Here is a 26,135-nt window from a genome sequence, read left to right on the forward strand (position 1 = left end):
AGACAGTGGTGCACTGACATGTTTCATCCCTTCCACTCACTGACTGGGAGTGTGTGTGTGGGTTGACTGAAGGACAGGCTGATCGCTGTGTCTTCATGTTAACCTATCAGACAACAGAATAAGTGGCGTTATAAGAGCCATTCCTGCTTCAGTAACGAGCCACCCACAAACACACAAGGTTCACACAGTGTGAACTGACAGTTCATGGACATGTTTTTCACTGTGCTGCTGTTCCATTACCATTACATTACAACTCAGAAATATGACATGTCATGAGAAATGATTAAAAATAAGGGAAAGAGACCGAGAGAGATATGACATCTTGTGTGTCAATCCTGCTGAAATACTTAGACATATCTGGGTCATACTGTATATTTGAATTTTAATGGAGATCCCTTGTGTGTGTGTAGTAGTAGTAGTAGTAGTAGTAGTAGTAGTAGTAGTAGAAGAGGTGGCTTGAGCAGTCAGCATGACATTGTGAAAGAGGTCCTTGATCAATAAAAAGTCTCTGTCCACACACACACACACACACACACACACACACGCGCGTGCGCACACGCACGTGCACACGCGCACACACACACACGCACGCACACACACACAGTAGATTCTATCCCCTAAACCTAACCCTCACAAAAAATTTTCTGCATTTTTACATTTTCAAAAGTACATCTTTAGTATGTTTTTTTTTAAGCGATTTGAATTATGGGGGGACTAGAAATGTCCTAATAATTCACATTTATAGCATAATACCCTTGTAATTACCAGTTTGTAACCTAAAAAATGTCCTCGTAAACCACACACACACAAACACACACACACGGAAAATGTGTAATGATGTTCTGTCAATAGAGGGTGAATCTTTCTGTCTGATCCCTATAGAAAACTCTATCAAAGCCAAAGGAGCAGGAGAGAGAGAGAGAGAGAGAGAGAGATGTGGATGAATAATGCAGTCACACACACAGCACATCCTCTTGAGTCCTCTAGAAGTAAAATGAAGGGATCAACACATATGTACTCCACTTCGCCAACTGAACACAAAAATACAAATGCAAACACACAGTTACCTAACTATCTGAATGAGAATATAACTTAGATTTACTCTTAAATAAAGTCTTGTTTTTAAATAAAGCTAATTACGGCAGACAAAGTATAACCCGATTCATACCTCAACCCCTTAAAATAATTGGGGGTATTTACTTTATTACATTGTTTATGAATGGGATTGGGTTCTTATTCAGAAAAAAATTCTAGCGTGACCAGTGTAGACCAATTCCTGAACGAATGACTCATATGAACCAGTTTTATTTGAATCTACAGGACCAAATACACAGCATGACCAGTGTAGTCTGATTCCCCAACAAATTACTTATATGAGCTGACTCTTTTGAATCTATAGCACTAAACATTCAGAGCAACCAGTGTAGTCTGATTCCTGAACAAATGGCTCTTATGAGCCAGTTCTTTTGAATCTACGGGACCAAATATACAGTGTAACCAGTGTAGTCCGATTCCTGAATTAATTACTTATATGAACCGATTCTTTTGAATCTACAGCACTAAATATTTAGAGCAACCAGTGTATCCGATTCCCGAATTAATGACTCCTATGAGCCGGTTCTTTTGAATCTACAGGACCAAATATACAGTGTAACCAGTGAAGTCCGATTCACAGACAAATTACTTATACAAGCTGGTTCTTTTGAATTGACACTGCAAAAAATACAGCGCTACTTCTCAAAATCTTATCAGATGGTTCTTTTTAGTGAATCAAAAACTTAGTAAACCACAATTCAATATTTGGTGACAATTGTATAAAAGTTGTTGGGGGAGGGATTGTATGGCACCTTGGGCGAAACCCGCTTCAACACGCCTCCAAAGTTGTTGGGGACTTTGGGGGCGTGGTTGGGGGGTGTCTGTGTGGGTGCCTCCGCCCCCCCCCGCAAGATGCCACCCTGGGCAACTGCCTATGCCTAAATCCGCTACTGGTTGTTGATATGACAATTTGTAGTTAAAAAACACATTGAGTTTTGTTTGGTGTTTTACTATTAAAATAAATTATTATTTAAGAAGTCTGTTTAAACACACCTTTTACCAAAATATGTTCTGTTAAAATAGGAAATGATCTTATAATTTGGTAACAGGCTGCTGAGAACCATAAATCCAAAAGGAAGGTTTCCTCAGATTTAGCTCACTTCTACGAACAATTATAGCTGCAGAGTATAGCTACGTATGTAAAGCCACAAACACAAGATGGTCAAAATTTTACATTTCATACTCCAGTTTGATAACATCACTTCCTTGCAACATTCACAAAACATCCCCTCTTTTAATGGGAACACAGATGAGTGTAATGGTACATTTAATTCTTTCTTCCATAACTCATTTAGACATTCATTCATTTGTTCATTAAATGATTGAGTGGGTGTTCAAAAAATACAGATGGATGATGCTTTCGTGAGAGCTTAGGTACATGTCTATTTTTAGGTTAGTGTTTGTGAGTGTATTAGGGGTGGGCGATATGACCAAAATTGTATATTACGATATGAGTAATTTTATATCACGATAACAATATATATCACGATATAGTAATTTTTTCTGGAAAACCAATAAAGGTTGGTTAACATAATAAACAACCATATTGTAATGCCTATTCTTGGAAAATCCAGTCAGTGAAATATTTTTTATATAATTTTCTCCTTATTTAGAACTTGACAATAAGTCAAAGTTTTAAAACTTTAAATCAACCTTACCATAATACTCAATTTCACATTGTGCCACATTTCGGTCTGATATGTTGTTGACCAATATTATTATGAACTTTCCTCAAGAAACTCCAGGGCTCCAGACTAAAAAATGACTAGCCATTGGCTCCTAAACAGAAACATAAAGCAGCCAAATGGTGTTTTTAGTCACCAAATCACAGAGTTGCTTGATTTAGATTGCTGTTCAGAAACAAGCTAGAAAGCCGAAGCAAAGGAAGACAGCTGATAACCCATTAATCAGAGGTTTAATAAACAGTATATATAGTTTAGAATATAAGTTTGCATTCCCTTTTGTCTCATAAATGTTCACACCCCTTTTAAAATGTGTAGAAATATAAGAGATAAAATATTTTTTTTAGTACTGCTCTTCAGAATCTACATTACAGATATTAACATATAGTATGCATATAGTAGTGTGTTGTCTCCTTGAGCATCAACTAATGTTTGCACCTTGCATAATAGTTGTGTACAAAGTCCCTCAATTGTCCTAAGTGTCAAAAGCTTGATACCATATTATATATATATATACTGATCAACATTAAAACCACCTGCCTAATATTGTGTAGATACCCTCGTGCCGCCAAAACAGCGCCAACCCGCATCTCAGAATGGCATTCTTCTCACCACAATTGTACAGAGCGGATATCTGAGTTACCGTAGACTTTGTCAGTTTGGCACCAACAATCATGCCATGGTCCAAATCACTGAGATCACAATTTTTCCCCATTCTGATGGTTGATGTGAACATTAACTGAAGCTCCTGACCCATATCTACATGATTTTATGCACTGCAGCCACGCGATTGATTAGATAATCGCATGGATGATAGTTGGTGCCAGATGGGCTGGTTTGAGTATTTCTGTAACTGCTGATCTCCTGGGATTTTCACACACAACAATCTCTAGAATTGACTCAGAATGGTGCCAAAAACAAAAAACATCCAGTGTGCGGCAGTTCTGTGGATGGAAATAACTTGTTGATGAGAAAGGTCAACAGAGAATGGCCAGACTGGTTCGAACTGACAAAGTCTACGGTAACACAGATAACCGCTCTGTACAATTGTGGAGAGAAGAATGCTATTCTGAGATGGGGTTGGCACTGTTTTGGCGGCTCGAGGGGAACCTATACAATATTAGGCAGGTGGTTTTAATGTTGTGGCTGAGATATATATATATATATATATATATATATATATATATATATATATATATATATATATATATATATATACAGATGCATCTCAATAAATTAGAATGTCGTGGAAAAGTTCATTTATTTCAGTAATTCAACTCAAATTGTGAAACTCGTGTATTAAATAAATTCAATGCACACAGACTGCAGTAGTTTAAGTCTTTGGTTCTTTTAATTGTGATGATTTTGGCTCACATTTAACAAAAACCCACCAATTCACTATCTCAAAAAATTAGAATATGGTGACATGCCAATCAGCTAATCAACTCAAAACACCTGCAAAGGTTTCCTGAGCCTTCAAAATGGTCTCTCAGTTTGGTTCACTAGGCTACACAATCATGGGGAAGACTGCTGATCTGACAGTTGTCCAGAAGACAATCATTGACACCCTTCACAAGGAGGGTAAGCCACAAACATTCATTGCCAAAGAAGCTGGCTGTTCACAGAGTGCTGTATCCAAGCATGTTAACAGAAAGTTGAGTGGAAGGAAAAAGTGTGGAAGAAAAAGATGCACAACCAGCCGAGAGAACCGCAGTCTTATGAGGATTGTCAAGCAAAATCGATTCAAGAATTTGGGTGAACTTCACAAGGAATGGACTGAGGCTGGGGTCAAGGCATCAAGAGCCACCACACACAGACGTGTCAAGGAATTTGGCTACAGCTGTCGTATTCCTCTTGTTAAGCCACTCCTGAACCACAGACAACGTCAGAGGCGTCTTACCTGGGCTAAGGAGAAGAAGAACTGGACTGTTGCCCAGTGGTCCAAAGTCCTCTTTTCAGATGAGAGCAAGTTTTGTATTTCATTTGGAAACCAAGGTCCTAGAGTCTGGAGGAAGGGTGGAGAAGCTCATAGCCCAAGTTGCTTGAAGTCCAGTGTTACGTTTCCACAGTCTGTGATGATTTGGGGTGCAATGTCATCTGCTGGTGTTGGTCCATTGTGTTTTTTGAAAACCAAAGTCACTGCACCCATTTACCAAGAAATGTTGGAGCACTTCATGCTTCTTTCTGCTGACCAGTTTTTTAAAGATGCTGATTTCATTTTCCAGCAGGATTTGGCACCTGCCCACACTGCCAAAAGCACCAAAAGTTGGTTAAATGACCATGGTGTTGGTGTGCTTGACTGGCCAGCAAACTCACCAGACCTGAACTGGTATTGTCAAGAGGAAAATGAGAAACGAGAGACCAAAAAATGCAGATGAGCTGAAGGCCACTGTCAAAGAAACCTGGGCTTCCATACCACCTCAGCAGTGCCACAAACTGATCACCTCCATGCTACGCCAAATTGAGGCAGTAATTAAAGCAAAAGGAGCCCCTACCAAGTATTGAGTACATATAGAGTAAATGAACATACTTTCCAGAAGGCCAACAATTCACTAAAAATGTTTTTTTTTATTGGTCTTATGATGTATTCTAATTTTTTGAGATAGTGAATTGGTGGGTTTTTGTTAAATGTGAGCCAAAATCATCACAATTAAAAGAACCAAAGACTTAAACTACTTCAGTCTGTGTGCATTGAATTTATTTAATACACGAGTTTCACAATTCGAGTTGAATTACTGAAATAAATGAACTTTTCCACGACATTCTAATTTATTGAGATGCACCTGTATATATATATATATATATATATATATATCATTTTTAAAAATCTCAACGGTTGACACATTCGTTGCCATGATATATATTGTCATATCGCTCAGCCCTAGAGTGTATTCACCAAACACAAACAGCCCTACATAATCCACACATGCACCTGCAATACAGAACAATACTCTGTACAAATACCCCAAAAAACTACTTTTAATATGACCACAGGGAAACACGACAAACAAACAGACGTGTAACCACCCTCCAACTTAATACAAAATGGAATAGATCAGATGAAAAGAGTTTGATTAATTTATATGGCGTATTTGATCGATTTCTCTCTCTGAGCACAGCACTGATTACTGGGACAAGCGTTATTATCTCTCCCTCCCAGCAACCGGACCGAGCTGATCCATGAAGTCTTTTGTGTCATGAAGAAAAAGAATCTCTCAGCCCGTCTCCATAAGCTGGCTTTGAAATTATGCACCCTGAAGAGATGACATGTGCAAGAGTACGGCATAAACGGGGGAGTATAGGATAGTTGGACCTCCAAAACATGACTCAGCAGGATTAGGAGATTATCACCTGACACACATACTTATACTGTATGTACACACACACACACACACACACACACACACACACACACACACTGGCTAATCTCTATTTGCATCTCTCCATGACCCTTGTATATACAGTACACAAACAGGAACTTAAATTTAGGTTTACAAAACATGTCCACTTATATGTTGCATTTAGTTATTTTGTGAAAGTAATAGTGGACAAACTGAAAAAGGCGTAATGTTCGTAATAGAATACTAGCATACTGCATACTACACACTACATGAGGTATTCCATCTACAAAACTTTTTATAGTATGTAAAGAATATGAAACTAGATAGTTAAAATGTGATGTTTGCTTGACTAAGTCTTGAATGAAAGTTTGAACTTTAGGGCATGTGTAACCTTCGAACTTCAAGCTTTTAAATCAGACAAACAAATGAACCATGAGGACAAACTGGCACACAACCAGATAAAGGGATAAAAAGACTGATGTAAGATTTGGCATTTAATTGGCTTCTTAACGATAAAAGAACAAAGCAAGAATACAAAAATTTTAAAAAAAGATATGCAAGAGAGGTTAGAAACCCTTGTCGGCTTATTTGAATACCTCACCTTTTCAATAACAAACATTTAATTTAATATATATATAAAAATGAATCTTAAGCACTATTCGGAAGGGACTAGTTATCCCTGAGGAGGATAGGGTAATTTGTGTTTCACAGACGTACTTTGTGATTTTAACCCTGTCCAAATCTGACAAGTCTGTTTTTCTCACACAACCTCTGTGAAAATTCCAGAGCAAATTACCTACTGTTTTTCGGCTAACTCAAGCGTCCTCTGAGAAATCTAATCTCGTCCAAATTCAAATGTCTGTGATTGCTGATACTGAATTTTCACAATGCTTCTCCTCATGTATTTTGACCAACATGAACTACCGGTAAGATCGTACTTATGCACGCCAATCTTCTGCCTGGTGCACAACTTTCAGTTTGGATATAGATTTTTTGGTCATCTGACAATAAGTAAATAAAATGAACAAGGTGAACCAAATTGCAGAAACTGCTAAAACTGGCCACTGTAATATCTGGTAAGATACTCACCATAATTTCTCCACTCAATTACTGTGGTGAGCAGAGTGTGAACGAGTTCCACTTGTGCGCCACAATTAAGTAATGCTGTGATTATATAATTCACAGATAGGTATTGTTTATTTCATTGGGTTTATTATGAGCAGCAACTTCTATAAACGTATTTTAATATAATTTTTTAATAAGTATTTTATAATGTATAATTAATAAATTACAATTAAATCAATAAAGAAATAATTTTAAAATGAATTTTAAAATGATAAGTAATTTTAAATTTAAACTAATAAAAGTTTAAAAGATATGTTAATTTTATCACCTAAATTATGTGTTCAACCTTCTGTAACACCCACATCTAGAAAACTCTATAATAAACATGAGATCTTTAGTCCCATCTGAATCAGTACTTTAAATCTCAGATGTCGAATGATAATAATTGTAACTCAAATGTCATTTAGAAAACTAATCCCATCCGAATAGGGCTATAGTTGGAGTTTGAAATCATAAACATTCCTTAAGTTTAGACAGTTAGGGTTTGAGCGAGACCTCCATTACATCATTTGGTAGGTTTGTAACATTCTCAGCCAAAAACAAGTTGATCTGAACCGGCTATTGAGATGCTGGCTTTTAATATACTGTTATGAGACGGATTTTAGACCCATTTGTTGACTGGGCTGCCTGGCGCAATGTCACAGAAATAGAAACCATTCCAAAAATAGAATGCCGTGTCGCTTGTCCTGGCTGGTTAGGACAAAAACTCTGTTTAACAAGGAAAAGATAACTTTCATTGTGTTTCGCAGCATCGCGTCATGTCTGGTTAGGACACATGTTATTTAGTAGCAAACGTAAATCTAGCAAACTTTTTAATACTTGCATTTTGTTAATTATTTTGTGTACATTTATAACATTATACGGTACTTTGCATTATATCACACTGTTATAAGTTTTTTAATTTGGCATCTTTCTCTCTTCTGATTGCTGTTATTCAGCTGTGAAAGTATAATAGTGAATTTTTTATTTCGCTGTTGGAGCAAACGGGCAAGCAGAAATGATATTTGCTGTGGTCTCCCAATCACTGCTATACAAGTTTACCCTGCTATTGTTTATGTCCGCATTCCAAACCCGGATATGTGAAAAGGGTCCATTGTTCGCCAAGTCAGAACAGTCTGGAGGACTGTGCCAAGTTTGGTGGATGTAGCTTGAAAGCTCTAAGAGGAGTTTTTGATAATTTTGGTCTTGCCTTAGAGATTTTGAAAACCCCAAAACCATGTCTGTAAAACAGTATGTTGGCTTTGTCAAGCCAGCATAATTAGATGCGTCCAACATTTTTTTTTTAAATCGTTGAGTATTCAATGGATACAGAAAATACTAAAAACAACTAAAATTCTAACATTAGTCATCATGTATTATATAAGTGGCAAAAATTACATTAAAGGTTTTTTCTTCTCTCACTCGGTCATCTTCTCCTCCTGTCTTCTTTAATGAGGATGAATAGTTTCTGTACTTGTTTCAACATCATGAATCTTAAGCTGAGCTTATTACCGAACTCAGGACCTTAAATAACTTCCTTTTCAAAAAGCTAATAAGCATTAATGCTCCTCAGCTCATTCCAGGCCTGAGTGTGAACTGACATTCAGCAAACGACTGGTGTCAGGCAGAGGGATCACCCTCACATTCCTCCAGCCATACTCTGGAAACCTCTCGGTAAGTGCCACATCCAGCAGAGATTGGATTTGTTCAGAGAGAAATGGGACCTGCGGGCCACTGTAGATTAGTGAAAAAGTCACAGGAGAAAGATCAGCATCTTCAAAGTTCCATTGCAGAAGGCAAAAGGCCAATGCAAAGGAAGGATGATAGTAATTTTGTGTTGAAGTGTGGGTGTGCTGTAAGTCTAGTAAAGGTGTGTAAAATTGGTCTAATCCAGGGAGTTCAGTCTCCACTGGCTGAAAGATTTTCCTGCAGCAAATGTTTCCACCCACACCAGCTCATTTATACTGTACCCCTGCTCTCCCTCTCCTAGTGCCATTTCCTCATCTCTTGTTTCTCTTTTCTCTTGTTTGTGCTCTGTAGAATGGCAGCCACTCCATCACATCTGTTGCTTAGCGATGACTTTTTGTAAGAGCAACTCTCTTTCTCTCTCATACACAAGCACACTCACTCAACTAGCTCCTGAATGAGCCTTACTGTGCACCTCTTTGGATTTAAAGGGGTCAGATCCAACACTTCTGGAATTTTGATTTTCTCCCCTGATGTGCACGTAATGGAATCATTCACCCAAAAAGGAAAATGTTGTCATTATTTATGCACTCCAATGTCGCTCCAAACCTGTTTGACTTTCTTTCTTCCATGGAACACAAACGATTATTTTTTAAAGTCTTCACAGGGTTTATTTGCCACATAATGCAAGTGAAAAATTACTCCAAATTGTCAAGCACGAAAAAGGACAACACAATAAAATCACTGAAAAAATGCACGACTCATACACTGTTTTCCTATAAGTCTATATTATATAGGAATATAATATAAATCTTTTGAAGCTATACAATCACTCTGTGTGATCAACAGATCAAAAATGTAAGTCCTTATTCACTTTAAAAATAAAATCATTAATGATCTCCATAGATAAAATATCAAACCTCATTGGTTCTCATCGCGTCTTGTGACCAAACGCAAAAGTTTGAGGTTATTGACCATATTTTATTGCAATGCATTAACCCTTTCGCACGTGCTATCAAACCGGTGTGATTACACTAGGCTGGGCTCAGATGCGTGTGATCAAACCGTTGCGATCTACCTTCATGCTGCTGTCTACCAGCAAAGAGGGACTGAAGCGGTTGTCATAATAAATCTGCTGCTCATATTGTCTTTTCAACATCACAATATCTTTATTTTTTTATGTTACAAGCAATTAAATAATCAAAAGTATAAAGCTGTTAGCGTCGGAGTGCACTGTTTTGATAAAGCGCTGCGGCGATGTTTTCTGACATCAAACAAAGAATATATACACTAGTCAGTCCATTTGAGCCTTCTCCCGTCCGTCACTCATTCTCACCACTTCCAGGGCTGAGAAAGTGGAAAGACTATGACAAACTCAGAATACCATGCTGCACTGAAATGTAAAGAAACATGGTGGAGGAGTCACGTGACGCCATGCGAGGTTCGGACGTGTGAACAGCAAGCTCTGCGCACTTTGCTAGTTTTAATACTTTTTATGTCATAAACCAGTGAGATTCGATACACCCTGATCCTTAACTGTTCTAGTAAGACAATATGTCAAAGAATTCAAAATCCTCGGGCTCTGGAGACATTAAAAGACACTTACGTGGTCAAGCTGATGCCCCTGACAAGGCCACAGACCAGGGACTCGATTTGGCCGGAGAAGTGTGGGAAATTCGGCAAGAATTGTTGAACTTGTTGGCAATGCTGATGAAGGTCGTTGCTGACTTGGAGGATCTTGGAGACTACATTTGCTGAGGCAGTTACAAGAGTGGGGGATGTTGAGAAACGGATCGATTATCTGGAGTCATCGGAGAGGGAATTAGCTGCTAATCCGCTAGTGACCAGGGTGGATTTGGACCACATCTGGGAAAAGTTGGAATTCCCGAGGCTGAAGAAGGTCGGGATATGGTGAAATTCCTGGATGGACTCCTTTCGAATCTGCTCGACATAACAGGCCATAAGATGGAGATCGAGCGAGCTCACGAGGTTCTGGCTCGGCGATCCGCTGAGGGAGACAGGCCCCGATAAATTCTGGCCAAATTTCTGAGATCATCCGATAAAGATCTCGTGTTCCGTGAGGCGAGGAGTAAAGGAAGGCTTTCTTGGAAGAACCACAGCATTTTCTTGTTCCCAGACTTTGCGAATTCGACAAGAAAGAAACGTGATCGATTCAAGGAATGCAAGAAACTCTTACATCAACGTAAGGTTGCTTTTGCACTGATATTCCCAGCCAAATTGAGAATAGATGCTAAGGATTGCCCCAAAATATTGACATGTCCCCAGCAAGCAATGTCCTTCATAAAAACAATGGACTGAGTAAGTTATTTTGTGGTACTCATGTTGCAGCCAAGTGAATCACTGAACGTTCACTTGACTGTCCGAGGAAACTGAGCGCCTTTTTAGTTTCTTTTTGTGCTGGTTCCGCCTAGCGGCTGGAGTTTGTTTTGTGTAGTAACACTCCTTCGGGACAGTGTTGTGGATGAATCTGCACATACTTTGTGCTTATGCCTCCTATTGGTTGGAGTTTGTTTTGTGGAGTATTTCTTGCAAGACATTGGAGAGATTAGGTCATTTGTTGCACTCATGTAACAGCCGAATGGGCCGGCTCACTGAACATTTGTTTGACTGTCCGAGGAAACTGAATGGCCTTTTTTCTTTTTTTACTGGTTCCGCTAGCAGCTGGATTTTGTTTTGTGGAGGAACACACCTTCGGGACAGTTATGTGGACGAATCTACACGTTCTTTGTGTTTATTCCGCCAATTGGCTGGAGTTTGCTTAATAGATTATCTTCTGTTGTGTAATTCTGTCTCATAATATTTGTATAGAAACACTGGACTTGAACAATCCAATGGCAGAGTTGTCGCGAGGGCTCTCGTAGGCATACATGGATTGTTTGAGTTTAGAGGGATGGATGCCAGTTGGCACTGTTGTGCGTGGGGTTAATGCGCACGTTTTTCTTTTTTCTGTTTGTTTGGTTTGGGGGAAGTTTGGGGTTTGATTGTTGCACTAATGTTGGAATGTAGTTTTTATAATTGTATTTTTGACACACAATCTATTTTTTCTAATATGTCAAAATGTCAAATGTTAATATGAGTGGATTGTCTCTCTCCACGTGGAATGTGAATGGGTTGGGGCACCCCATAAAAAGAAGTGAGGTTATTTCTTTTCTTAAGCGTAAGAAATATGATATAGTGTTTCTTCAAGAAATGCATCTTTCCCCGCAGGAAGCTGAAAAATTTGGGAAGATATGGGGTGGACATATTTTCTTTAGTGCTGGCTCAAGTAAGAGCAGGGGAGTCATTACACTGTTAAGTAAGCATCTACAATTCAAATATCTCAAACAGATTAAAGATAAATTAGGAAGAGTAATTGTTGTTTTAGCAGAAATTCAGGGGCAAAGTCTTATTTTGGCTAATATTTATGCAACTAACGTTGATGATCAGGGCTTTTTTATAGATCTTGAAGGGATGTTGCAAGCCACTGGCACCCCTCATGATATAATATTGGGAGGAGACTTTAATCTTTTGATGGACTCAGTCCTTGATCATAGTGAAGCAAAAGTGTGTAAGCCACTTAGAGCAACACTGATGTTTCACAGGATATGTAAAAATCTTGGTCTTACAGATATTTGGAGACTTTTGAACCCATCTGGTAGGGACTATACATTTTTTTCATCAGTCCAAAAGATTTATTCTAGAATAGATTTTTATTTATTTTTTATATCCAAGTCCCTCATTTCATCTGCTGTTGATTGCTCAATTGGAAACATTTTAGTCTCAGACATGCCCTGGTGAGTTTAGAGATGTTGCCACATATGGAGAAAAGGAAATCATATAGTTGCCGCTTTAATGTATCCCTTTTGCAAAATCCTGAATTCCAACAAATGTTAAAGGCTGAAATCAATGTTTATATGGAGACCAACTGGTCCTCAGTATCCTCTGTGGGCATGGCTTGGGAGGCACTTAAAGTGGTTCTTAGGGGCCGGATCATACAGTATGCCTCATTCACCCAAAAATACAAAGCATGAGAACTTGTGGAGTTAGGGAATATTAAATATTAAATATATTTAAATATTAAAAGTGCAGCAGCAGAGCTGAAGCGCCAAATGTCATCTGATGGCCTCAGAGAACTTAAAAATATGGATTAATTTCAGATTATTTTACTCTGGATAGGGGCACCAGGCAGGGTTGCCCTCTTTGCCCATTATTGTTCTGTCTTGCCCTGGAACCATTAGCAGCCATGATAAGAAAGGTGGATGATTTTCCAGGGGTGATGGTGGGAGGTGTGGTGCATAAGCTTTTGCTTTATGCAGATGATAATTTATTATTCGTCTCCGATCCTACTAGATCTATGCCTTTCCTCCAGAGAATTATTCATTCCTTTTATAAGTTCATGGGATACAGAGTTAATTGGTCTAAATCTGAAGCTTTGTCTCTGACAGCATACTGCCCAATAACGGCTTCTCAGCTAGGTGCCTTTCAGTGGCCCAAACAGGGCATTAAGTATTTGGGTATTTTATTCCAAGCAAATTTGTGTGATTTAGTTCATTTTGACCATTTAATAAAAAGGTTGTCGAGCAATGTGGGCAGGTGGACTTCATAACATTTATCTATAATTGGGAAGTTTAATGTTATTAAAATGAATTGTATTACAAAATTCAACTTCAACTGCTACCGTCTCTCCCTATAAATGCCCCCCTCTCTTATTTCAAGCAATTTGATAGCATAGCGAAGTCCTTCATTTGGAATGGTAAATGTCCCAGATTACAGTTCAGTAAACTGCATAGGCCGATTGACAAAGGTGAGCTAGGCCTACCCAAGATTTTGTTTTATTATTATGCGTTCAGTCTCAGACATTTGGTTCATTGGTCACTTCCATCTGAGAGTGCCCCTTGCTGGTTTTGTATTGAACAGGAAGTTCTTGCCCCTATTTTGCCATTACAAAGCCTTTCTATCAAACCCACCTGCTGGCGACGCCAATCAGAGGATGGAGACACAACCCATGTCTTTTGGTGGTGTGTTAAGATCCAAGAATTTTGGCTGAAGTTTCAGAGTTTTGTGTGTGACTTATTGGGCACTCGGGTTTCATTTTGCTCCAGACTCTGTATTTTGGGCGATGGGGTGGTCATCGATGTAGAGAACAGACACATGAAGAGTTGGGTCCTAACCAGTGTCATGATCGCCAGACAGATAGTTTTAAGGGGATGGAGGTCGGCTGGAGCGCCATCATTTCAGGAGTGGCGGCTTTTGAAGAAGGTTTCATCTAGAAGACTGGGGAAATTGGACTCGTTTGTGGGGAAATGGGGCGGATATCTGCCATTTTTGGAAGGCTCTTGGGGAGGGGCAGTGGAGAGAGAGGTGTAGTTGTCAATATGTGTGATATATATATATATATATATATATATATATATATATATATATATATATATATATATATACACACAGTTGTGCTCAAAAGTTTGCATACCCTAACAGAAATTGTGGAATTTTGGCATTGATTTTGAAAGTATGACCGATCATGCAAAAAACTTTTTTTTATTTCTTTTAAGGATAGTGATCATATGAAGCCATTTATTATCACATAGTTGTTTGGCTCCTTTTTAAATCATATTGGTAACAGAAATCACCCAAATGGCCCTGATCAAAAGTTTACATACCCTTGAATGTTTGGCCTTGTTACAGACACACAAGGTGACACACACACAGGTTTAAATGGCAATTAAAGGTTAATTTCCCACACCTGTGGCTTTTTAAATTGCAATTAGTGTCTGTGTATAAATAGTCAATGATTTTATTAGCTCTCACATGGATGCACTGAGCAGGCTAGATACTGAGCCACGGGGAGCAGAAAAGAACTGTCAAAAGACCTGTGTAAGAAGGTAATGGAACTTTATAAAGATGGAAAAGGATATAAAAAGATATCCAAAGCCTTGAAAATGCCAGTCAGTACTGTTCAATCACTTATTAAGAAGTGGAAAATTCGGGGATCTCTTGATACCAAGCCAAGGTCAGGTAGACCAAGAATGATTTCAGCCACAACTGCCAGAAGAATTATTCAGGATACAAAGAAAAACCCACAGGTAACCTCAGGAGAAATACAGGCTGCTCTGGAAAAAGACGGTGTGGTTGTTTCAAGGAGCACAATACAACGATACTTGAACAAAAATGAGCTGCATGGTCGAGTTGCCAGAAAGAAGCCTTTACTGCGCCAATGCTACAAAAAAGCCCAGTTAGAGTATGCCTGACAACACCTTGACATGCCTCACAGCTTCTGGCACACTGTAATTTGGAGTGACGAGACCAAAATAGAGCTTTATGTTCACAACCATAAGCGCTATGTTTGGAGAGGGGTCAACAAGGCCTATAGTGAAAAGAATACCATCCCCACTGTGAAGCATGGTGGTGGCTCACTGATGTTTTGGGGGTGTGTGTGCGCTCTAAAGGCACGGGGAATCTTGTGAAAATTTATGGCAAGATGAATGCAGCATGTTATCAGAAAATACTAGCAGACAATTTGCATTCTTCTGTACGAAAGCTGCGCATGGGATGCTCTTGGACTTTTCAGCACGACAATGACACTAAGCACAAGGCCAAGTTGACCCTCCAGTGGTTACAGCAGAAAAAGGTGAAGGTTCTGGAGTGGCCATCACAGTCTCCTGACCTTAATATCATCGAGCCACTCTGGGGAGATCTCAAACGTGCAGTTCATGCAAGACGACCAAAAACTCTGCATGACCTGGAGGCATTTTGCCAAGACAAATGGGCAGCTATACCACCTGCAAGAATCTGGGTCCTCATAGACAGCTATTACAAAAGACTGCACGCTGTCATTGATGCTAAAGGGGGCAATACACAGTATTAAGAACTAAGGGTATGCAGAATTTTGAACAGGGGTCATTTCATTTTTTTCTTTGTTGCCATGTTTTGTTTTATGATTGTGCCATTCTGTTATAACCTACAGTTGAATATGAATCCCATAAGAAATAAAAGAAATGTGTTTTGCCTGCTCACTCATGTTTTCTTTAAAAATGGTACATATATTACCAATTCTCCAAAGGTATGCAAATTTTTGAGCACAACTGTGTGTGTGTGTATATATATATATATATATATATATATATATATATATATATATATTTTTTTTTTTTTTTTTGTGTGTGTCTATAATCAGGGTGGGGTTGGGGATTGGGAGGGGTAATAGTGGGTGTTAATTGTTGATTCTGTGTATATATGTTTTGTTTTTCTGTGTTTAATATGTGAATCAATAAAAAATTGTTAATCAGAAAAAAGAAACATGGTGGCGCGCATAGCTGGCAATCACGTTCGCGATCGCATCTTATATATCATAATCAATCATTATAAACATCTAAAAAGCACATTATATATTTGATAATATATAATTTGTCTTCCAGTGCATCTGCTGTGAAGTGTAAGGTTAGATTTTTTTTTTTTAAATTACAGCACGCATTAAAGAACTCTTGCTGGGTCATCTGTCAGTACAGGAGAAACTCACATGCGAAAAGGTTAATAATAATTTGATTTAAGAGTGAATAACAACTTACTTTTTTTCTGTTCATCACACAGTGACTGTCACTTCAGAAGACAAAATTATCATGCATATGATTACTTTTACGGTGCTTTATTATCCTTTTTCAAGTTTAACAAACCGGAGTCACTATTCACTTGCATTAAATGGCTAATTAACCCTTATTTGGTTTGGAGCAACATTACAGTGTGTAAATTATGACCAGTTTCTTCAGCATGAACAGGATCGTAATTTAGTTTCTCATGTCCCTCTCTCGAACCCTTACATTCTGACCAGGAGTAATCCTAAAAAATAAAATAAAAAACTTCAAAAGAGCAAGGTAAATCCTATTTTTCAAGATATGTCCCATTAACTGTGTGAAAATATCTACATTACTCTTTTAATTCAGAGAGAGTCACAGAATGAATGAGTGACTTCTTATGATTGATTATGACTGATTATGTACAACGACTATGAAACTACTCATGTAAACTAACCAATGAGATCGGAGCATTTGGCTTGTATTGCCTGTGGCTAACAGCTGATTTTCATTTATAATAATTCGGGTTTAAAGAAAGGAGAAACTCAAGTGTTTGTCTCAAGGGGTAATAACACACACATACACACGCCAGTATGTGTGTGTTCTCTGGTTACAGTGAATAGTAATAGCAGTGTTTTGGCAGAAGTAATCCCCACCTGTTATCTCAGCGCCTGCCAGGGAAGCTGAAATACAACAAAACAATCCTGAAAACATTCCGCTGCCCTCTCCTGTTCTAATTTTCTCTTCCTTTCCTCTCTCATTCCCCTCTTACCTTTCCAGTTATTCTCTCTCTACCTAGTGAGCCTGAACTCACCTAGTGTGACTCAAAACAAACACACTCTCACTCTCAACAGTTATGTTTGCCTTAGCAAGGAAAGAAAGAAAGAAAGAAAGAAAGAAAGAAAGAAAGAAAGAAAGGAGATAAGGCTAATTGAATTGACAGTGGACAGGAGTGAGTGTGACAGTGAGTTGGGTGTTCATTAGAGAGGGTTGACTCAGTTCTTAGGGGTGAGTGAGGGTTTAGGATATCTGACAGACACACACCTTCACCACCTGCAAAGGAAGTCCGTGTGCTACTTGAAAAATCAATGCTAATAAACCTCTCATTACAGACACAGTCTCTGCTCAGAATGTACCATTTTTCATTCCGCGGTCAGAGAGAGAGAAACAAAAGGATACAAAGAGAGACAGATGCCAAAATACAGAGTAAGAAAAACAGAAAAACAGCACTACCAATTTAAAATCTTTGCTAATGTTGGGACTCATTATTAATATTTAATAAAGTGTTATTATACACAGTAACATATTACAGGCTTCACAAGTTGTTAAAACAGTAATCAGCAGATGTAATTAGTTTAATAGCTTTAAAATGAATGAATGACACTTCAAGGTACAATGGGATTCTTTGTTTTTTGCTCCATCAGTTTATGGAAAATAATATAAATATATTTCTCCTGCAAAGTTTAATCAAGTAATGGGACTCAATTACCAATTAAGAGACAGTTATTGCCTTTTAGTAGCATTTTTATAGAGTGCTAATAAGTGTGTATGAGCATGTCTATGAGTGTGTGACTGTGGAAGAGTAACTGTGTGGGAGGGGTGTGTGTGTGTTGTGTAAATGTTCTAGTTGTGCGGTTTCCTGCAGCTGTTATTGGCTTTAATGAGAGAGACCAGATTAACACTTCAAACCTGACCCTATGGTCTCTCGCTCTCTTTCTCTCCCTCTTTGTACATCTCTCTCTCTCTCTCTCTCTCTCTCTCTCTCTCTCTCTCTCTCTCTCTCTCTCTTTGTTTAACCACCTCTCTCCCAAATGTTTAGCCTTATTTTTCCATCTCATTCTGTGACTCTCCTCTGTCCAGAGGGGCAGTCTCATGCTTGAGTTGTCAGATGAAAATTTAGATGTGATTTGTCACAGTGAACTATAACTTATACCTGCATTTTTTATTTATTTACACACAGTCACAAAAACATTACATAGAGGGCTGCTTTACCTGAGCTTAAAGGGCTAGTTCACCCCAAAATGAAAACTCTGTCATCATTTACTAATCCTAATGTTGTTCCAAACCCATTTGACTTATTTTGAGATGTAAGGCATAATGTTAGGGACTGACAGCCTCAGTCACAGCTCACTTTCATTCTATGGTATGGTGGCCGAGGCTAGCATTCTGCCTATCATCTCCTTTAGTGTTCCACGGAAGAAAAAAATTAATACTGATTTGGAACAACATGAGGGTGAGTAAAGGATTATAGAACTGTCATATTTGTGGTGACTATCCATTTAAGTATTATAAAGGGATAGTTTTTGTAGTCTATTTTATTTATAGCTGCTTCAAATTGACATACTGTACATCCTCAGGCATACACAGAAACAGACAGATGTACAAGCATTTCCATGACCATACTTGCCACCCTGTGCCCTGGCATTTCACAAACATAAATGTCCAAATGTCAGTTTGAGCTGACTGTGTACCGGCACACTCAATATGTGTGAACTGTGTGTATGTGTGTGTGTGTGTGTGTGCTGTGTGGGTAATGAAATCTTACATTTCCATGTTTGGCCAACAACGTGCTTTAAATTGGGATCGGCTTAAAATGCACAAACACACACACAGACTTAACAGTCGATGCCAGCGCTCCTCAGTAGCCATTGACCTATTCTGAGAAATAGTCCAATGACAGTGAAGAAACTACAGGCCTGAAACACTACAAGGAGCTCAAACTCAAGTTCAGTGTTTTCTACAAAATGCACCACTGAAATTAGGGTGGAGTTTGCCTCTGGCTCTGGGATGTAGATCATCTATTTTCTCTTTCACTTTTCTTTTCCCCCCTCTCTCTTTTCTTTCCGGAGCAATCCGTTCTGCCTTGCATCTGGGATGTTTTCAAGGGCACCGCAACACAATGGTGCTTCAGAACCTCATCTCGCTCTACGAGATCTGGCTTGGCCTTCTAATCATCCATCATGTAATACACAACCTCTTTGGACAACCCTGATTGGACCAAAGAGGCAAGACAATATATTGCAATGATATTTACCAAATTAATTTGAGTGTACATGATCTACAGTGTGAGATCTAGAAAACAAAGTCTGTTGATCCCATATGGAAGGTAGAAAAGTTTTGTGTCCGCAAGCACATCTATGATGTTAACATTTTGGCAAGAAAGGAAGAACTTGGCAATCCATTCTTCTTTCACTGACATCCAGACTGTTTCCAAGAGAGGTCAAACATGATGAGAACCTTCATCTGTTTTGAAGTGAATAACTTTCACAGGGCTGTCCAAACTGTTCCAAAAAGGGCTCGGAGAGAGCATTGAATCATAGTACTGCACGGTGAGGTAACCCTGCATTCCAGCCTTGTTCCACATTTTTATTCCTGAATGCTGAGATAATGTTTTAATTATACGTCCTGGAAATTTTTAAGATGCAAAGGAAATCCAGACATCGCATTCCACAGGAGTTCTTGAATAATAGCTGTAAGACTAAACCGGCCCCCCTACTCGCTGCAGTACAGTGCACGCACACCCCTAGTCCACCCCCAATCTTCCCTTCATCATTTCATTAAAGGAGTGTTATTAAAATCCACTTAAAGACACTCACAGCTTTGCTCTATAGAAAGTATGCAACAGGCCAACAGGCCCCTGAAAGTCTGACCCTCAACATCTGCTTTGAATTGGTTTAAAATACACAAGACCCTCTTACTGTGCTTTGCAAACCCGGGGAGACAATTGGGGTGGACTTCATGGGGCATACACAGGGATTTTTTTTTGCTATTCCTGGTTTATTTATTTTTTTGTTAATTGGTGTTTGTAGGTGTGGTGCTGTTTGTGTAGTCTTCATTTGATCATTTGCTGTATAAATAATATTTGCTTAGGTGCAAGAGACATATGTGAGACAGTTTTAAGGCTTCAGCAGAATTATTTTTGTGTCAAGCAATTGCTTGTCGGCAAACACAAACACACATGCCATACAGATATTGTGATATGTGGCCCAGTAAAAGAGCATGAGCTTGTCAAAAGGTCAGAGTGGCAAATCCAAGGGTCAAATGTCAAGAAACCTGTGCATATTAGCTAATGCTCATGAGATCAGCTTCACCCATGCATTCAGAAATCAGAGCTTTGGCCAAGCTATAGAAAACATCTCCGGCTTGGAAAATAATACAAGGTTTGACTGCGAGTCAAAGGCTGTAGTCAAAAGCAAAAAAAAAAAAAAAAAAGCTTTGATGCTTTGCAAGGTTACCGCAACATTGAACATAAGATCATTTCAAGCAGTAAATAAATGAAATAATTAATAAATAAACAACAGCCAAACAGGATTTTATCATCATCATCGTCATTCACACTGACACTGAGAAATCAGGCTTTGAGGCTGAAGAGAGAGTGTTGAAGTTTGAAAGATACATGAAAGAATGGAAAAGAGGAGAAGATAAAGAGAACTAGATCTAGGGAGATTTTTTTTTATAACATTCTCCATTGGCTGCTTTTCGACAGTGATGTCACAGCAATTTTTTTTTTACAGTAGCATCAAGCATGCAGCTCCATCAGGCACAAACAATTCAAAAACATTGATTGCATCATCATCATCTTTATCATCTTCATGCATTACATTCCTGTTTTGACAATGCACTATACCAATAAAACTGAAACTCTGATTTTAGGGAGCGATTCTCTTAAGGTTCTTCTTAATAGTTAGTATTTTTGAAGTGACTTGTCAGTACAGGAATTCAAATAAGATTAACACACTTTTTTCATGTATGTGAGATTATGACTTACAAGATTTCATCATTTTGGAACTCCAGAAGACCATGGGTGTCTTCAAAGTCCTCTCCTCCTCCATGCGCAGTTCCCTCAATGGTTTTATATGGCACTGACACCACCCCACGGGCGCCAGATGTACGCAGGACCTTCACTTCCATTACACCCACACTCTCACTAACGTGGGTCACCGGCTCTTCGAATGTGAAGATTCCGGCATGGTCATCATCAAAGATGGTGACTGTAGCTGTGGAGGGCACACCAAGTGTTGCGATGGTCTCCACATGATTGGCTTCAGGGGTTTCAGGCTCAGCATCCTCATGAAGCACTCGAACATTGTTGAGGTGGACAAGGAAGTTCTCATCCTCCTCAAAGATGTCATCGTCAATAATTCCAACTCTGATCTCCTTCAGAGTCTCGCCTGGCTTGAAAACAACGATACCTTCAGTGAATTCGTAGTCTGAGCCTGCATTTGCAGTTCCGTCTTCTGTGCGGAATTCCACTGACACAGTCTGGTTGAGATCGCCTCCACGTCTAACCACATTCACTGCCACAGTTCCACAGTTTTCCAAGCACTGGTAGGAGCCAGGGTCAAAAAAGATCTTAGAAATAGGATCGTTCTCTCCAGTGTCGCTGCGTACTTCGTTCATGCTTACTGCTTTACGAGCCTGGTCTGCTGCATGTTTTTTCAGAATGTTACCTGCGCCAGTCATTAAACGGGTCGCTTGGCATCGATAGAATGCACGGCTCTTCTGCTGTTGGCTGAGCACCTGGTAATTAGCAAGTTCGATCAGCTGCTCCACCTCTTTATCTGGATGTTTCTGCTTCAGTTCTTTAAGGATCTTCGCCATTTCACGTCTGGCTTCCTCCTCATCCAAATCCCTATCCTCCAGGTCCAAAGCCAGAGTTCCATCCAAGAAGTCCACTGCATGAGAGTTCAACATCTTCCCATCCATCTCAATATCCACCTTGGATGGCAAAGGACGGTCACCTTCTGTCTCAATGATCATGCCACGGTGTTTGCCAGCTCGGTAGCGCTTGTAAACATACTTGTAAAATAGGAGGCGGCGGTCAGCGACCCAAGCAAAGACCACACAAATGGGAAAGAAGAAAAGAGTGAGAAGACCCTCCCACACTTGGACAACGCCCGGTGAGATAACAGCCAAGATCAGGTATAGCCACAGGTAGGCAAAGATGCTCCAAGTGGCGGTGACAAAGAAAACACGTAGGTGCTTTACTTTGCGATGCTCTCCATCGGGTACCACGTAGACGCAGATTCCGATAATGACAAACATGTTAAAAGCTGCACTTCCAACGATGGTAGAGGGTCCAAGGTCACCGGCTTCAAAGTTATGGCCACACACCTCAATGACTGAGAGTAGAATTTCAGGAGCAGACGACCCCAGAGCCATAAGGGTGAGGTTGGACACGGTTTCGTTCCAGATGCGTACAGTTGTGGTGGTTGTTTCACCGTTTTGTTTCTTAATGGTGATCTCCTTCTCCTGAGAGGTGATGACCTCGATGGATGCCATGAAGCGGTCAGCAATAATTGACACTCCAAGAAACATGTATGCTAGTGCCACAAAGTAAACTGTGGCCCGAGCCACCTTGTCCCCAAAGGAAGGGTTTTGGGGTTTCCACACTGGGAGGATGACTCCTGGGGCACATACGGGTCCATCACCACCACAGGTCAGAGATTTGTTGGCAGGAGAACTATGATCCAGGCTGTGGTCTTGTGCATGTTCCGCTGTTACATGGCGGACACTGCAGAGCAGTATCACCATGAACACTAGACACTGAAAACCCAGCAAGAGGCATGGGGATATCTCACGGTGCCTCATCATTCCTTAATGGGTGACAAACTTCTGCTGCAATAAAGAGACAAAAAGGAGAATGAAGAGAAAAATGGACAACTAATGAAATTAAACCAATACATTGATGTCCAGTAAGTGCCTACCCAAGCTTTTTTAGAAATTGTTACATTATTATGGAGTGATTTCAAGACTCAAAACTATTTGCTGAAAGGCACGTTCAGAAATGTCAGGTAACATTATTTTTTAAATTCAGGACCATCTGGACTTGCTTATCCATTTGTTGAATTTGTTTATCCATTCATTCGTTGAGTTTGTTTCCTCAGAATGGATAAACAAATCCAGATGCTCCTTTCATTCTGCACAGTGTTTCTCCTTTGAAAAGCGTTATCAACCCTTGGTGTGACAGGATTCCCCAAAAATCAATCCAATAAAATTCAGGTTGGGAAGTTGCTGCTTGACTGTAAGCAAGCAAACCTGAATTCAAACAATGCCAGCAAAATGCATCATCAAGCAAAGGTGGCAATCGGCCCCTGAGGCAAGAAGATGAAACACTTGCTCATGGTGCAAAACACATGCATGGAAACACACCCACCCGTACCTGCACACACACATATTTTAAGTCACTATTATTTTTTCAATCGATACATTCTATTGCCTGTGCTTGGACACATTACTCACGTAATATTCATATATAAAAACAAATGTCACTAAGCCTCCAACGCATATTTAATATGCCTTCATATTTATTTAATCGCACGTATTTCACCAGTTCAGTCATCGTCCCTTTGCACGTTACAGCACGAGTCATCGCCTCAATGGAGAAGGATGTATTTATAAAATTCTACCATATTTCTGAATGTCAATTCACATTCTCTTCTTAACTTCAAAATGTTTAGAAATGATTTTAATATCTGAAATTAATAACCGTTAATTAAATAAAAAATTAAGCACTGCTCAGATCTCACGCACTCTCATGTAGATCTACCGCAATCTCCTGCTCTCTTTCAGCACCTCTACCCTATCCACTAAAAAGAGAAGTAAAAGGAGAAACATCTGTTATTTCAGATCCCAGGCGATGCGGACACACACATTATACCTTAATGGGATGCTATTATTGTTTGGATAAACGTAGCCACGGTGCAGACATCGGGTTTTCCCAAGATATACTCTTGGAGCGCCATGCCGTGCGACCGTAGCATGTTTAACACAAGTTTCACGTGCACATCAGAATCCCGTAAACCAGGATGCACACGGTAAGCGGAGCGCGGATGGCCAGGGTTTTTATAATCTTCAGCCGCACAGCACGGGACGGGAACGAGTCAGTAAAATGAGAGTACCTCTGTATCAAATGGGTCACTGTCCGTAATGATTATATGAAAATGGTATTGGGTTTCTATCCAGACTATTAACACTCATGCAACGATGCAGTCACCGCTTCATGCAAATCCATGTAATATTAAATCAAAGAGCTGGACAGAGCTTTCCTACCGTAACGGTGCTCCGTCCGAGTGTGAAGTCCGTCAATCTCGGTGATAGAGGCAGGATGAGTGTTAACGGAGACAGTGCGTGTCGGAAGCCGTCAGTAGTATCCCAGTTCGCATCAGTTTGGGTTTTTATACACGAGATGCAGGAAAGATATGAGACCCGCGTGAGTATTATATTCACCCTATAATTTCCATACGCGTATTTTCCCCACAGACAGACCCGTACCGATCAAATAGCTGATGCTTTATCAGCAAATCTGAGAGAGCCGAAATGTGCGTGCGAGTCCTTCCTCATTCTTCCTTCTCTCCGTTCAGTGCTTCTGTGTATGTGCCCGCGTGCCGCGGAGCCTTGCGCTCTGGGACGCGCACGCGCTGCGTTCGGGGAGAGAGAGAGAGAGAGAGAGAGAGAGAGAATACAGGGAGAACGGGGGATTCTGCTCCAAGGTCTCTCCCCCTCTCTTCGATTCTTCCCTCTGTTTCTCTCTCAACGCAAACGCGAATCCATTATCCTTGTTACTGATGTTCAATCAATTATCAATCAGTTCCTAGGATGATAACCACGTGATACAGTAGCTATCTGTTAGGTTTCATTTCTAGTTGTGAAAGGAGTCACAAATTTGACACTTTATTAATCTCTAGCCTACAGTATATACCGAATCCCAGTATATTCTACACCCATTTTCCTTCCTCTCTCCAGCTGGCATTCTACAGTGCATTCAGAATGTATTCAGACACCTTAATTTTTTCACATTTTGCTATGTTGCAGCCTTATGCTAAAATGCTTTAAATTATTTATTTTTTCACATCAATCTACATTCCATACCCCATAATCACAAAGCAAAAAACTGATTTTTGATTACTTTGCAAATTTATTAAAAAGAAAAAACTGAAATATCACATTCACGTAAGTATTCAGACCCTTAACTCAGTACTTAGTTGAAGCACCTTTGGCAGCGATTCCAGCCTTAAGTCTTTTTAGGTATGATGCGACAAGCTTTTCACATCTGGATTTGGGGATTTTCTGCCATTATTCTCTGCATATCCTCTCAAGCTCTGTCAGGTTGGATGGGGACTGTTGGTGGACAGCCATTTTCAGGTCTCTCCAGAGATGTTTGATTGGGTTCAAGTCCGGGCTCTGGCTGGGCCACTCAAGGACATTCACAGAGTTGTCCCTAAGCCACTATTGTGTGGTCTTGGCTGTGTGCTTAGGGTCATTGCCCTGCTGGAAGGTGAACCTATGGCCCAGACTGAGGTCCTGAGCACTCTGGATCAGGTTTGCATTAAGGATATCTCTGTATTTTGCTGCGTTCAGCTTTCCCTCAACCCTGACCAGTCCCACAGTCCCTGCCGCTAAAAAACACCCCTACAGCATGATGCTACCACCACCATGCTTCACCGTTGGGATGATATTGCGCAGGTAATGAGCGGTGCCTGGTTTCCTCCAGACATAACACTTGGAATTGAGGCCAAACAGTTCAATCTTCATTACATCAGACCAGAGAATCTTGTTTCTCACAGTCTGAGAGTCCTTTAGGTGGTTTTTTATGTGTCTTGCACTGAGGAGAGGCTTCCGTCTGGCAACTCTGCCATAAAGCCCAGATCGGTGGAGTG

General features: G+C 39.8%; 1 protein-coding gene across 3 annotated transcripts in view; it reads right to left on the bottom strand.

The window, feature by feature from the left end:
* LOC127455579 (sodium/calcium exchanger 1-like) overlaps positions 1-24,828 on the bottom strand; it is a 126,137-nt gene extending 101,309 nt beyond the window's left edge. For 2 of the 3 annotated variants that reach the window (XM_051723589.1, XM_051723591.1), the window contains exons 1-2: positions 24,529-24,828; positions 21,245-23,094 (exon numbers count right to left, since the gene is read on the bottom strand). In XM_051723589.1, the coding sequence (XP_051579549.1) occupies positions 21,245-23,070 (1,826 nt within the window). In that variant the 5' untranslated portion in view covers positions 23,071-23,094; positions 24,529-24,828. The remainder of the gene's footprint in view (positions 1-21,244; positions 23,095-24,528) is intronic. The other variant, XM_051723590.1, reaches the window with a different exon arrangement.
* Positions 24,829-26,135: the final 1,307 nt, after the last annotated feature.

Source organism: Myxocyprinus asiaticus, chromosome 17, assembly GCF_019703515.2.
Source record: "Myxocyprinus asiaticus isolate MX2 ecotype Aquarium Trade chromosome 17, UBuf_Myxa_2, whole genome shotgun sequence".
NCBI classification, from domain to species: domain Eukaryota; kingdom Metazoa; phylum Chordata; class Actinopteri; order Cypriniformes; family Catostomidae; genus Myxocyprinus; species Myxocyprinus asiaticus.